The sequence below is a fragment of the Lithobates pipiens genome, unplaced genomic scaffold, assembly GCF_037356315.1.
Source record: "Lithobates pipiens isolate NorthernLeopardFrog02 unplaced genomic scaffold, aLitPip1_a1.2 Scaffold_28, whole genome shotgun sequence".
Taxonomy (NCBI): domain Eukaryota; kingdom Metazoa; phylum Chordata; class Amphibia; order Anura; family Ranidae; genus Lithobates; species Lithobates pipiens.
Window position 1 is genome coordinate 43,358,614 of NW_027507789.1, and position 15,823 is coordinate 43,374,436.

Genomic DNA, 15,823 nt, shown 5'->3' on the forward strand with positions numbered 1-15,823 from the left:
TTGGGTTCTTTCTGTTTTTGAAATTGGACATGCCCGCCTCTCGATACTCTTGGCCATGAGGTGACGTACGTTGTAGCCGTCAGATCTGCGGGGCAGGTGTCTGAACTTTTAGCCCCATCCTGCTAGGAAACTTTTCTGATTTATTATATGACCAATGTTTTGTTGGCCCAGATTTTTCTTGCTTAAGGATGTTTTTCGTGTGTGTGTTTACCATTCCTTTATGGATTCTAAAAGGGTGCTCCTGCTTCTTGTTCCATCGTCTCTCTAGGTGTCTCTGACAGACCATCATCCCAGCTTTAGGGCTTTAATCTGGTTCTACCCTCCCAATTAAAGTGCCCTAGATCTATAAGTACCATGTGGACTTTTTGGCATCAAGCAACTGTTTCCCAGACTTGCAAGGCTGCCATCTGGTCTTCTGTTCATACATGTACTAAGTGTGGCCAGGTAGATGTTGTGGCCTCACCTGATGCCATCTTCAAGTGAAAAGTCTTCCAGATGGCTGTCTGAGCTGCAGGCAGTGCCTAGTTCTTTGCTTTTTTCTTGGGCCTGTTGGCATTTTCTGTTGCCCCACCCTCAAGTTTGATTGCTTTGAACATGTTCTTGGTACTGCTTTGCTGCGAAACTGAGGCAAGCTGGTGTGGTGTGTTCTCCTAGTGACCTTCCCAATATTACGTTGGCTACCAAAAACAGCCCTGACACATGATGGCTTGGCTGTCACTAGACCTCTGAAGGTATGCTTTTCTCTGGCACCAAGCCAGTGGCCAAAGTTAAAAGCACAGGGAGGCAAAGTGCACAGAATTAGGAAGGTCTGCCACTGAGCTGTTTACATTTTTATTATATCCTAAGATAACTATAAACCCAACCAGGAGTGTCTGTGCCCTTCATAATGTCCACAGCAGGTATACAGAAGCAGTAACTCAAGTGCAGGGCTCTCTCTCTCTCTCCGGTAGTTCCTATGGGATGCAAGAATCTGTCGGGTGAGCAAAACATGACAGCCATCAAAATTTAAATATGTATTTTGGGTAGATATTATTCTCTACTGGTGCACATTTTGCTTTTCTTGTATTGAAGCAAAGAACTTGAATACTAAACTAGTAGTAAAGAATTAGGTTAAACTTTGTACCTGTGCATTTTCTATTCACCACTAGATGTCGCTGTTTTATAAGACTTGGCTTTGTATGGACCGGTTTGAGAATTCTTGTGCTCACTGTGCAGTTTTTACATTTTTGTGCAGGAAACAATCGCATCGTGGGTCACTGTGTTAAAAATAACAGTACTGGCGTGCACAAACCTCGCAAGTTAATTTATAATCTTATCTTTCTAGAAAGCCGCCCACATGTATAAAAGTGTTCTCTACACTCTTAAAATCAAAAAAAAGGGGGGGGGGGTGTTATGTGGCGCTACCTAAATATAAGTAAATCCTATAATCCTTATAAATCTCAAGCAAAGTGTATAGGAAAATTAAATAAAAGTTAAGTAAATTTAAAAGTTAAGTAAACTTTCATATATAAATACAGTGCAATAGTGTTCCCAAAAAAATGTGCAGTGGTGCAAACATGCACAAAGGTTGGATAAAAAAATATATCTCTATCTCATACAATATACACATATTATACAATATACACATATATGATATTTGTATGTTGCTCCAATCATAGTGCAAGAAATGTATGAATCCAATAAAATCTTCATAAGGTGCAAATGAGTACCAAAGTTCAAATAATGGCCATGCAATGTGAACAAGTGAAAATCCACCGATGATCCACCCTTCAGTGCTCAGAGTGCACCCCTTGTTTCCCCCAGCCTCTCACCTCACGCTCTATAAGCAATGGGCTGCAGTCTCGCACCTCCTTCAATCCAATAATCTTCGGATCGCCAGCACACAAGCTCCCATATGAACAAATTGCATAATAGAGGAAGAAAGTAGGGGCACCTCCAATGTGTAGTATTAAAATCACCGTTTATTAATAAAGATATCTAAACTTACATGTAGATGTAGTAAATGCAGGTATAAACAATACTTTCAGTCTCGGCCGTGTCCGGAAGTGACGAGACACCTGGCTCCTCCCTGACGCGTTGTGTCACATAACACGTGACTTTTTCAAAGTGATTGGAGCAACATATAAGATATTTCAAGGTCTATATGTATTTACGGAATTTATCCAACCTTTTGTGCATGTTTGCACCACTGCACGTTTGCACATTTTTTTTTTGGGAACGTTATTGCACTGTATTTATATATTTAAATTTATATATGATTTTTTTTAATAGGTTTATTCACTATTTTTACTTAATAATTTAATTTTCCTATACACTTTGGGAATATAGTTTGTCTGAGATTTATAAAGATTATAGGATTTGCTTATTTAGGTAGCGCCACATAACCCCCCTCTCTTTTGAGGGTCACTGTGTTGAAGTGTTGCTCTTTGTCTAGATCTGATTCCTTTCAAATGACTGCACTTTGCATACAGGAGTCAGGTCTTGAAATAATCATGCACCTTGCATTCCCTGTACGTGTGTGAGATGGATATAAAATACATTTTTTTTTTTTTTTTCTTCTTCCAGGTGCAGTGGTCAAGCTGCAATATCTTTTCCACCCAGGATCATGCTGCTGCAGCCATTGCCAAGACCGGGGTCCCAGGTAAGGCAGAAGTTCTGTGAATCAAAGCTTATATTTTGCAAGTGCGCATAATCATTCTAAGGCCGCTTTCACATTTGACTTTGGACATCAGTCACATGGCAAGTCCTACCCCATAATTCCCCATATTTCTTAACATTCATATCTGCAACTTTAAGTTGTATGAACTTCAAAGTAGTCCCTGTGCTACTTTGGCCTGACTGACTGCAAGTTAAAGTGGTTGTAAACCCTTACAAACCACTTTGACCTACAGGTAAGCCTAGATTAATTCTTACCTGTAGGTCCAAGAAAAAACGTGTAGGTTTAGGAGATATTTACTAAGAGTCACAGCTGTCTACGGCGCATGTGCCGTAGACAGCGGCACGCAGGGGTACTATCGCCGTTAGCAGCATGCCACTGCTAACGGCAGTATGCCGTTAGTGGCGGCTCCCATGCACATGCGTGGGAGTGACGTCATCGCTGCTCCGGCGCTGTGAGTGGCCAGAGCAGCGATACCCAGAAGATGGATGCTCCGGACTACAGGGGACAGCGGTGACATCGCTGGCTCCTGTCAGGTAAGTGACACATAATGGGCTACTATGCGATGTATAGTAGCCCATTATGCATTAACTTTTCAGGGAGACAAGGGAAATAAACCCATCAGGGTTTACTTCCTCTTTAAGGTCCATAGACCAAGCTTACACAGGCATACCCTGAAATCGCAGCCAAGTCATGGCAGTGTGAAAAGGGGCCCAAGTGAGTGTATTTTAACATCTATCTCTCACCCCCTCCCTAAACACAAAGCATTTTTGCTTTTTAAAGTCAACATTCGAGTGGCACTTCTTGCCTGAGGTAGTGGTATAAAAATGCAGGAACTGCTTCAAGCTCTTACTTCAGACGAGGTGTGTGTGTGTGTGTCTGCAGTTCTAACTTGATTATCTAGCAGAAGTGGAATTGTGTCTAACCCAGCTGTTTCCATGCAGTGTACGCCTGGAAGGGGGAGACCGATGAAGAGTACATCTGGTGCATTGAGCAAACCATATATTTTTCTGATGGAAAACCACTCAACATGATCCTTGACGATGGAGGAGATCTCACAAACCTTGTTCACACCAAACATCCAGAGTTGCTGAAAGGTGATTAGACTGACAATCCTTTTGCATTGATTTTTTTTTTTTTTGCAGTTTATAGTATTACCACTAGGTGGGAGTGTTGTACAGATTAAATGTTTTTCTGTGAAAGTACAATGAATTGTTAGCCAGGAAAGGCTATCACTTAGGGTTTTCACTATTCTCATGTAATATGACTTTCTAGGTACAATACTGCAGTGCTGAAAAGAGCTAGTGTGTGTCTTTTTATTTTTTTTTTATTTTTTTCCCTTTTCTCTCCTTTCTTCAATAGATGCCTAATGATAACCAGCTTACACAAAGTTGTATTTTTTTAAAGCTGGACTCTAGATAAATATTAATGAGGCTATTAAAAGGGGTACTATGGGGATAACAGACTACCTGAAGTCTGTGTCATCTGCATTAACAGGGCTGTGGGCTGTTTTTTTTTTTTTTTTTAAACCATTTTGGACTAGTTTTCCTCTGTTATGTAGTAGGTGAGGTTGAAAAGACACAAGTCCAACCTATGTGTGTGATTATGTCAGTATTACATTGTATATCCCTGTATGTTGTGGTCGTTCAGGTGCTTATCTAATGGTTTCTTGAAACTATCAATGCCCCCCGCTGAGACCACCACCTGTGGAATTCCACATCCTTGCTGCTCTTACAATAAAGTACCCTCTACATAGTTTAAGGTTAAACCTCTCATTATTTTAATGAGTGGACACGTGTCTTGTTAAACTCCCTTCCACAAAAGTCTTATCCCTATTGTGGGGTCACCAGTATGGTATTTGTAATCCTATTCCCTCTCAAGCATCTCCCCCAGAGAGAATATGTTCAGTGCTTACAACCTTTCCTCATAACTAATATCCTCCAGACACTTTATTAGCTTTGTTGCCCTTCAGAAAAAAATTACAAAAATTTCTTTTTAAAGTTTAGCTGTATATTTCTTGCTACTTCCATAACCTACCACCAAAATTCTCCTGATCACAGCTATACCATATATGTTAGTAGTTTTAGTACAGCCCAGAGACAATTGGGCTGTACTCTTTTTTGTTTTCACATACAAAAATAAATAAATAAATAATTCTATCGGACTGTAGCCCACCATAACTTTACAGACCTGCCAGCCTTTGGTCACCCACTATGACCTTAATCTATCAGTTGATGCTTTCTCTTTCCTGTAGGAATTAAGGGAATCTCCGAAGAGACGACCACAGGCGTGCACAACCTTTACAAAATGAAAGCTGATGGGTCCTTAAAAGTACCCGCTATCAATGTCAATGACTCTGTGACAAAGGTAGGTTCATGCCTTTATTAAAGGCTAAATTGGTTCATGATTGGTTGTGGTGAAGACTTCACTTGTTGGAATTGTTAATGCATCCTTCTTTTTAAACTTTAATTTTCAGAGCAAATTTGATAACCTGTACGGTTGCCGAGAGTCTCTGATTGATGGCATTAAGCGAGCCACTGATGTGATGATTGCAGGGAAGGTCGCAGTGGTTGCAGGGTATGGTGATGTTGGAAAAGGTTGTGCTCAGGCTTTAAGAGCCTTTGGTGCACGTGTCATCATCACAGAGATAGACCCTATCAATGCTCTGCAGGCAGCCATGGAAGGTGAGGACCATACAACACGCTAACCTTAAATTCTGCATTAATTTTAAGTACAGAATCAAAATCGCGCAATGTTTTAGGAATGCTGATTATTAAACATTAACCTAACTCGATGGCTGCTGTAGTCGGTCTACTTGCTGCGGGGCCCCATGCTAAGTGGTTGTCCTATATTTCGAAGGAGGGCGCTTGCTTGGGACAGGTGGCATTTAGTGAATGTTTTGAATCCACTTAAAGAATGCTAAACGTTCTCTGATTGGAGGTGGGGTGGTGACATCACTCGCTCTCCTTGTTCAGTCGGAGAATGATTTGCACCCACTGATCTCAGGTTCAGTGCTTTGCAGGATCCTGTGAAAAAGGTAAGTGCTCGTGTTCCCCCTGTATTTTTGCTTTTAATTTTGCTCCATAAAGACATGCATGAGCAAGTGTAAAGTGAGGAACTTGACTGGCCTACAGAGTACTGACCTCAACCCGATAGGGATGAATTGGAACAGAGACTGCAAGCCAGACCTTCTCTCCAACATCAGTGCCTGACCTCACAAATGCACTTCTGGAAGAATGGTCAAACATTCCCATAGACACACTCCTAAACCTTGTGGACAGCCTTCCCAGAAGAGCTAAAGCTCTTATAGCTGCAATGGGTGGGCCAACTCAATATTGAACCCTACAGACTTAGACGCCATCACATTTCTCTGTGTAAAGGTAGGTGTCACAATACTTTTGACAATATAGTGTACATCTTTCATTTTTTTTTTTTTTTTTTTTTTTAAGTATGGGAGTGGGGTGTGTGGTAAAGCCCAGAATTCTATCAAGTGTATTTCTGAGGAATCGGTCAACCTGAATCTTGCAAGGAAACTTAAATGATGTGAAACACAGATGGTGCAGCTGCACGTAGTCAGTAGGCCACCACTTGACATCCCAAGGACTGTAAAAAAAAAAAAATTTTTTTTTTTTGTCAGGTTATGAGGTCACAACAATGGATGAAGCTTGCAAAGAAGGGAACATTTTTGTCACCACAACAGGGTGCTCCGACATTGTGGAGGGCAGGTGAGAAACCACAAAGACTATTGCTATAGACTATTGATTTAATCTTTAGGTGCATAGAAACCATACACCAAGACTACTCTGGTTTCCTGATGGTGGCACTGCACTGCACCTTGTGATCTCAGCAGTGTGTGTATAGCTTTTTGGTTGAGCAGAATTGGCTTTTGCTGCGGGAGTTTACCAGAGGACAGTAAGATCTCAAAAATATGTGCAAAGCCATACCCCCCCATCCAATATCCAATACGTGCTGAGTGGACTAACTTTATTCCCATTCTGAGTTAAAACTTGGCAACTTTAATTGTGGTTGTGGGTTATTAGTTCATTCTGAGTTTATTGAGCAATAAAGAAAAGTTGCAGACATACAGATTGGTGCGGTATAGAGGTTCAGTCTACAATTCACATTATGGCATACAATGTTGGAAAGTAGATAAGCAATATGCACACTTTAAAGGTTGTAAACCACAAAGGCATAATGAGCTAGTATGCGTCGCATACTGGCTCATTATGAAATGCTTGCCTTAGACCCATGCCTGAATTGGCACCAGCACACCGCTGACATGGCCGAAGTCTTTCCTGGAGTTACTTCCAGGTTTGCGGACTCTGGCGCTGTAAATTGCCGGAGCCGCTGTGATGTCACACTTGTGTATGCTGCCGGACACGGCATTGAAGAAACGGCACAAGTTTTTTTTTTTTGTCAGATATTTAAGCAAGAATGAAGTGCTTAAGTCATATTGGTATCTTCGTATTTGGGGGCAGGGTTAAATTTGAATACAAGTATTAGAAAGGTACACTCTTCAGAGTTGTGGATGAGGAGTCTGTCACTTGTGGCCTATGTTGGGGAGAGAAAAAAAAATCAGTATCGGAACATGGACCAAGAAGGTCCTGGTGTGTGACCTTGTCTTCATGTCCTGACTCCTTTGCCAACAGTTGTTCGTGGTCTCTTATAGAATCAAGATGGATGGGCCAATTCCTCAACCCCCCCCCCCCCCCCCCCCGCATTGATAACCGCCCTGGCTGCAGTCAGAAAATGTCACTTCAGCCCCAGAAGATTTGGCTGCTGAATGACTGGCCCATTTTTTTGCAATTCAGCATTGCATCACTTTAGCGGACAATTGCATGTTTGTACAATGCTGTACCTGTAAAAAAAAAAATTCCCCACAAATAGAGCTTTCTTTTGGTGGTATTTGATCGCCTCTGCGGCTTTTATTGTGCTATAGACTTGTAGCTACAACTGTTCATGGGATCATGCTGACCTGCCACAGTAAAATGACGTTGGCTGGTTGGCAAGCAGTTAACGGAATGGGTTATTTCTTGACTATTTTTGCTGCTGTTATGATCCTTGCACACTCTGCTTGTTGTCTTTGTAGTTCCCCCCCCCCCCCCCCCCCCCATTGCACACACTTGACCTCTTATATTACCCCTCAGGCACTTGGAACAGATGAAGGATGATTCCATTGTTTGTAACATTGGCCACTTTGATGTTGAACTTGACGTGAAGTGGTTGAATGAAAACTCTGCTAAGAAAGTGAACATCAAACCACAGGTAAACCATAGCCACATTTTTAATGCTGTACCCCTAGAGCAGTGGTAAGCAACCTCGGCACTTCAGCTGTGGTGAAACTACAAATCCCATCATGCCTCTGCCTCTAGTAGTCATGCCTGTGATTGTCAGGGTCTTGCAATGTCTCATGGGACTTGTAGTTTTCAAAATAACTGGAGGGCTGAGGTTGCTTACACCTGCCTTAGAGGGTCATTAAATCCATAGTATGGTCGAATGCAGTACTAGTAATGTTCTCGCATGCACATGCCACATTTGGCCGCTAGATTGTGCTATAGATTATAGGAATTTTCTATAATACTTGGCTCCATCTAATGGGCAATTATGGCATTTTCTGTCTAAAATTAATGGTTTGCAATTGTAAAGTGTGTGTGTGTGTGTGTACCTCCTGCTCTGCATAAAATGCGATTTACCAAAGCAATCCTCTGACTGTAGAACCGAATTGCTGACCTAGACCGCATACAGGGTTTACCCCATTTGACTTTCCTAGTACTGGTTTTAGGTCAATGACTCCTAATTGCACACATTTTTTATTTTTATTTTTTTCCTTGGAGGCAAGCCTGAACAATTTTACACAGCTAGCAGTAATTAATAATTGTTCTGTTACTTGCAAACATCCATAACCACAAACGCGTACATGTCTGCTATATATAATTTTTTTTTTTTTTTTTTGCACATGAAGCCCATAATGTCTAGTCTGCACAGTGCCAGGATAGAACAGAACAAAGCTTGGTGTGGCACATGATCTGGAGACAGATGGTAGTAAGTTGAGTTGGGCTGTAAATTGGAACTTGGGACACTATATAAAATACTTTTTACTGGCACAGGTAGTTTTTGGTAGAAATGAAAAAAGTGTTTTTGAAGGTGGGCCGAGGAGAATACCACTGCTTGCTGCACACACAAACTATACTTTTGTGTAGAGTGAAACATTGTCGGGATGGTGCAAAGCCATTGCATGCAGTAGTTGCATTGTCACCTGACCGAGACCAGCAGCAGGTTTGTGTGGTGTCGTCGTTCCCTCCTCCAACCCCTGGCAGCTAAAGGTCTGGGGCTTTTTTTTTTTTTGCTTGTGTGAGCTGTCAAAATGAGGGTAGCCAGCTCATTGGAAGGGGCACGTCCCCTTTACACAGCTTCCAGGAATAGGGCTGAGGTTGTCAATTGGCTTTAGCTCACTCCCCTGTCACCTGTTATCTTTGTGATAGGAAGTCTTGTCAGAAGTGATTTCATGCTGACAGCAGAGGAACAAGGCAACAGACAGAAATGACACTTGGGGCTTGATTTACTAAAACTGGTGAGTGTAAAATCTGGTGCAGCTGTACGTGGTAGGCAATCGGCTTCCAGGTTCTTTTTGTCTATGCTTAATTGGACAAGCTGAAGTAAGAAGCTGGCTACCATACAGAGCCGCACCAGATTTTGCACTCTCCAGTCTTAGGAAATCAACCCGTGTGTGTGTTCTTAATTGAGACAAGTGTAAGTATAGAGGGCTATGCTTAGTTCATTTCTGAGGATTACAACCACTTTCCTTCTATGTGTGTGTGTTTTACAAATTAAAGTGGATCTGAAGCGGTTACTAATTCTTTGCTTTCTACAGGTGGATCGTTACCTCCTGAAAAATGGACGCCACATTATATTACTTGCCGAAGGCCGTCTAGTAAATTTAGGGTGTGCAATGGGTCACCCTAGCTTCGTCATGAGCAATTCCTTCACCAACCAGGTCATGGCACAGATTGAACTGTGGACCAACACTGACAAATATCCCATAGGGGTGTACTTCCTGCCCAAAAAGGTAGGTTCTAAAGAGGTTGATGTCCATAGTGGCAACTTAAAAAAATCTGCAGAAAGCCTAGTTATTGTCTTCGTTCAATGAGAATTGTTAATGCCTTCAAATAGTGCTGTTCTGTATACTTGGATCCCATCATGCCCCAACACACAAGCTGAGTTTGTGTGGGGTTTTTTTTTTCCTCCATGTGCCATTAATATTGTATATTCCTGATTTGAGGACCATCTCATCTGTTGCACTTTAATACAGCCAAATCCCTGGTCAGAGACCGTCTATATCCACGCTGACTGTTGCCATCAAATGTCAAACCACTTGCATACTGGGCAATTTTTGCCCCCTTCCTGCCCAGGCCAATTTTCAGCTGTTGCTTTGAATGACAACTGTGCTGTCATGCAACACTACCCAAATTAAACTTTTTTTAACTTTTTTTTTTTGTGGGGGGGGTGGATACATTTTATTTTGGTGGTATTTAACCACTACTTATATAATATAATATAATATAATATATATTATATATTTTTTTTTTTTGCTAAACAAATGAAAGATTAGAAAACTTTTTAGTTTTAAGTTTAATAAACAGATTTTTCTCCTTCTGATAATCCGTGACCTGACTATCAGTGTAGATGTCCCTTTTTAACACACGTAAGGGTACGTAGTTTTGTGCTATAGAGCCGACCGGTATATCTGCGGTAGATGGTCTTTAACCACTTATCGCCTGCGCTATAGCCAAGATGGCTGCAATACGGATGCTATCTGCCGAGAGGCTGTCCCTGGACATCCTCCCTTTAACTTCCCCTCTGCGCGCCGCTGCAGGCACACATCGGGGAAGTTCTGTGCTGGCCGTGTCCCCCGGACACAGCCAGTCACAGATCGCTGTAAACGGCCATTTACAGCGCGATCTGCATGTGCAATGAGAGATGATCTCATATGTAAACATATGAGATCATCTCTCATCGCCGGCTCTCCCTCACAGACGGCATGTGAGGAGAGAGATGAACTGCTGCAGAGATGCAGTGGTTAGTGTAAATAAAATGATAAAACGAAAATAAAGTGCCCATCTTCCCCCAGTGCCACGTCTGTTGCGTGTCATTGTCCTGGTGCTCCAGGGCCTTCAAAAGTGTAATAGGTAGTCAACAAGTTAGATGTATAATTTATGCTCCTAGAACACATAATGGCGCTCCCTGCATGTTGGGCCTCTCTAAGTGGCCAGGCTGTGGAAAAGTCCCACACGTGGTATTGTAATACTCAGGAGTAGCAGAATTTATTGTGGGGCATTATTTGTGGTATACACATGCCATTTGAGAGAAATAACCTAAATTACAATGACAATTTTGTGGAAAAAATTTAAAAAAATCATTTTGCAAAGAATTGGGGGGGGGGGGGGGGGTGGAGAATGACAACATCAAAACTCACCATTCCTCTTACTAAATACCTTGGAATGTCTACTTTCAAAAAGGGGTCATTTGGGCGGTATTTGTACTTTCCTGACTTTGGGTCACAAATGAGATTGGTCACCAGTACATCAGATGTGATCAATTTTGTGTGATTCGCACCACAGCTTGTAGACTCTTTAACTTTCACAAAGACCACTAATTTGGGTTATTTTTAACAAAGAAATGTAGCCGTATAAATTGTGGCCAAAACTTATGAAGAAAAATTAATAATTTGCAAAATGTTATCACAGAAACAAATGCGTTTTTTTTTTTTTTTGTTTTTTTTCCTTCATGGCGCAAAAATAAACAGAGGTGATCAAATACCACCAAAAGAGAGCTCTATTTTTGGGGAAAAGACAAATTCATTTGGGTACAGTGTTGCATGACTAGGTAATTGTCAAAGTGTGAGCACCGCAAGCTGAAAATTGGCCTGGGCAGGAGGGGTGTTAAGTGCCCAGTAGGCAAGTGGTTAAAAAGGCCAAGTGGTTAAAAAGGCCACACGCAGCTTTTGATTCGGGTACTCAAATTGAAAAATTATTCGGGTTCTTGATCAGTTTTTTTTTTTTTTCTTGACTTGTACCTGTGCATTACATCAGTTGGGTCAATGCTTTCACTAGATAATAGATTTTGTTCATACACATTCAGTCTGGTTGTGCACGGGTCAAATACTATGTAGTGTAAGGCTCTTCTGATTTGGCATCAATTGACTGTCCTGATTTATTTTATTTTTTTCTTGCACTTCATAGTTGCCTGTAAATTTATTCCCAATCTATGCAGTTATATTGCAAGGATAACTGATCCAAATTGGATTGTGTAGTAAGATTAGCTCAGCACTTGATGTAAGAGAAACACCTTTAGCCATTGGCCAAAAACTGACACCTCATCAGTGGTACTAAGTTATAACTGTGCCTGAATGGTTAAGGTGTGATAATAGTTGTAAAACCTACGAGGTGATACAACACAACGTGGTGGTTTCAATTAGTCCTGTTTTTTTTTTTTTTTTTTTTTTTTTTTTTTTTTTAATATACCCAGCAGACTTGGCATGATCATGTGTCGCTGTTCCCAACAGGGAGCCTACAACTACCTAGCCGAACCTTCTAATGGGGCAGGCCTTGACAATTAGTGGCTGGCTTGTAAACTTCCTAAAGCCAAAGGCAGCGGAGCTTTAGTCTGGCAAGTGTCAGTTTTCATTCCGTCAGCTGACGCTTTTGCTCCAATATTTGCTTTGCCTCATGGGGGATTTTTAATATTTCAGCCTCTTTTTATGCCTCTTAATTGCTGACTCCCCACCAACTTTTTATGTGGCCTTTGTATTGCCGCCAAGGGAAGCGAAGCGGTCTGCAATGCCTAGGACAGTCTTGTGCAAAAGCAGCAGGATCTGGAGGTTAAAAGAAGAATGGGAAATGGCCTGAATCATTGCTTAAATATTCTACAACCTTTTTATTGATCTAAACAAGCACATAAAAGAAACCTAATTGTGTGGTGTAAAAATGAAAGGGGGAGGGGGGGGGTGTTTGGAGAACAGGTTGTGGTGGAAACTGTTGCCTTCAACATTGGGGCCCCCTGCAGTGCCTCTAGCGCACGTGTAATGCATGTTGCATTACAGCCCTTAGCCATTTAATTGCCAACACCCTGCCAGCTTTTTAAATGGCCTTTGTGTTGCCGTCAAGAGTGGTCTTGCGCAACAGCAGCTGGATCCAACAGTTCAAAGAAAAATAGGAAATTGCGTGAATCATTGCTTGGGAAATGTTATACAATCTTTTGTAATGGTCTAAATGAGAGCACATAAAGGCAAGATAATCATGTGGTGTATAAATGAAAGGGGGGATGGGGGACTTTGGAAATGGAGCAAGAACAAGTCTGCTGCAGTGCCTTTGGATGTGTTAAAGTGATATTAAAGGCAACTAATTAACCACTTCAATACTGGGCACTTTCACCCTCTTCATGCCCAGGCCAATTTTCAGCTTTCAGCACTGTCACACTTTGACAATTGTGCGGTCATACAACTCTGCACCAAAAGGAGTTTATCATTTTCTTCCCACTAACAGCTTGCTTTTGGTGGTATGCAATCACTGCTGTGGTGTGTTTTTGGGGGGGGGGGGACCAACCATTTTGAAGCGAGTTATGTTTTCTGTCACTGAGGAGGCACTGATGGGTGGCACTGAGCACTCATAGGCAGCATGGATAGGTGGCACTTGTGGGCACTGAAAGGCAGCAGTGACTGGCATCACTAATGGGCACTGGGGTGCTTTACTGTAATTGGGGCACTGATTATTGCCCTTATTACATGTCCGTGTGTTCCAACGAAGAAATGCTACTGAACTTCTCTCCTCACCACAATCAATGTAAGGCGATGAAAGCTGATCACTGTCTTTTCTGTGTTTACATGGGACCGGCTATGGTTGGACACTGGATCACATGGTTAAAGGGCAACGTGATCAACTCTTTACAGAGATCAGGATGTCACACCATATTCTAGCAACACTGTGCCAGAACGGCCATTCTGTCTGTCATTTGACAGCAGGCGGCAAGCAGTTTAAAAAAATAAAAAAATGTACTTGCCTGCCCAAAAACAGTGGTTTTGCACAGAAAAGCTCTGATCCTTCTAGGGTTTCCTGCTGGCCCCTCCCTTCTGCCAAGTCCCTCCAGAGCAGGTAGATTGCTATGGGGACACCCAGGCTGGCTCACTCAAGTGCTGCTCTGCGTGTCCATTCTCACTAGTTGTGGCTTGGCCCTGTCCTCATTGGTTCACTGGCTGTGATGGTATCTGGAGCCAATGGCTCCCACTGCTGTCTCACCCAATGAGAGCCAAGGCACCTCATTGGATTGCAACACGGCCCTTCATGCATGGAGAAGCTTGGAACAAATTTTGAGCACAGATGGTTAAAGTGTTACTAAACCCACAACCGTAAAACCAGTCTAAAGCATGCTTGTTATACTCACTGTGGAACCCAAGGGGTTAATACTCTAATACTAAAGGCTGTTTGATCTGGTCTTCTCTGATCCTTCCCTTCTACATTCCCCAATCCATCTGATAGAACAGAGCCTTGGGGGCACTCTACACATACACAATTTGGTGTGCATTGCTAGAGTGTTTTTGGGAGGGTGCATGTGAGTGCCACAGGGCCAGTCAGCACTGTCCAGACAGTGTCTGGTCCTGCGGCCTCATAGGACAGTTAGGGGAGAAACTGCACTGATAGAAGTTGCAAGACTGCTGCTTATAAGAGAAATTATTTGGCAGTTTATAATTGCATTTCCATGTTCTGTGAACTGTGGGGGACCAAATATAGTCAAAGTGTAACTAAACCCAGGAGCCTGCATTCACTATAACTCCAAAATGTATCAGATTGGCTGGGTCTGGGAGCTAGAAATGTGTATCCATACATTATTCCACCCCAAGTTACATGTGTGCAAAATGTGATCATGAATAGGACAAGCTATATAGCACTACCAGGGCTTCTTATAATTGTTTTTAACATAATTAAAAAGGGATGACAACTATTGCTGCATTGGCTCATGTACCCATGGCAGCATTGATTCCAGTCCCACTACTTGTATTGGATAGCTTGTTCAATAATTGGTAATGGTGATGTATGGAGGGAAAGAGGAGTATTATAAACTAAAATAAAAATTGGACCAAAGGCATATGCACAGCTGGCTACTTTGCTGCAAATTATACACCATTGACTTAGAAACGTGGGGCACTTAATGGCATGATGTCTCACTATATATCATGTGTATGTGGTAGTGCTGGTTTCTCCCCTCCCCACCCCATTTTTGTTGCCCTCTTTTTAATAAAATCTGTGTATATCCTAACCAATTTGTTAATTTTTGCAGCTTGATGAAGCAGTGGCAGCTGCCCATCTCGATAAACTTGGAGTGAAACTGACTAAGCTTTCAGACAAGCAAGCCAAGTACCTCGGCCTAGACAAGGAGGGACCCTTCAAACCTGATCACTACCGATATTAAGAACCAACTACAAAGAGCCAAAGATGTCCTAGCGGAGAGATCGGTCCACCAGCCATGTGCTTTTTTTCCCCTTGATCCCAAACAATTTACCTCTGCAACCCCGATCAGGAAACCTTGTGGTTCTATAGTCTCCTAGCAAGCACACCTTGTTGTGTTTCAAAGACTGTACTGCAAAATGTGCCTGTTTTTTGTATCTGGAAAGTTACATGTGAATCCTTCATATTGCTTTCTTATATCTCAAAACAATAACTTTTTCAGATGACTGTCTCGGCTGGATTTGTCATGAAAGCACCTAAGATGTATAAAACACCTTTGTTTATTATAGTGCCTTGGTTTTTGTCTGTCATATTTAGGATGTTAGTAGCCCACTGCTGTTTTTAGAAGTTACCCTTGCAAGTAATCATACTTTTCATACACTCTGATAACACACATGAGAAGATCTTCCATCCCACAAGAGTTGGGGAAATTACACTTCAATCCTTTTTTTATTTTTATTTTTTATTTAAGCCCAGTTTACAGCATTTGTTGTGTTGGTGCAATCCCAACCTCATGGGGATTGGGCAGAAGGGGAATTGGCAGGAAGAATGGGTGCCCCCCCCCCCCCCTCCTTCCACAAATATAAAAAAGTACTGGACCTGTAGGGTTATCACACTGGTATTGCCGACTTAAAGGATCGCCACGGTCTCCTTGGGTTGTAATGTAACA

General features: G+C 42.0%; 1 protein-coding gene across 1 annotated transcript in view; it reads left to right on the top strand.

The window, feature by feature from the left end:
- The window catches only part of AHCY (adenosylhomocysteinase), a 34,075-nt gene extending 18,633 nt beyond the window's left edge, over positions 1 to 15,442 (top strand). The window contains exons 3-10 of the mRNA XM_077459149.1: positions 2,566 to 2,641; positions 3,601 to 3,753; positions 4,911 to 5,023; positions 5,133 to 5,340; positions 6,294 to 6,381; positions 7,804 to 7,921; positions 9,528 to 9,722; positions 14,987 to 15,442. Of these exons, the coding sequence (XP_077315275.1) occupies positions 2,566 to 2,641; positions 3,601 to 3,753; positions 4,911 to 5,023; positions 5,133 to 5,340; positions 6,294 to 6,381; positions 7,804 to 7,921; positions 9,528 to 9,722; positions 14,987 to 15,118 (1,083 nt within the window). The 3' untranslated portion in view covers positions 15,119 to 15,442. The remainder of the gene's footprint in view (positions 1 to 2,565; positions 2,642 to 3,600; positions 3,754 to 4,910; positions 5,024 to 5,132; positions 5,341 to 6,293; positions 6,382 to 7,803; positions 7,922 to 9,527; positions 9,723 to 14,986) is intronic.
- The last annotated feature ends 381 nt before the right edge of the window (positions 15,443 to 15,823 follow it).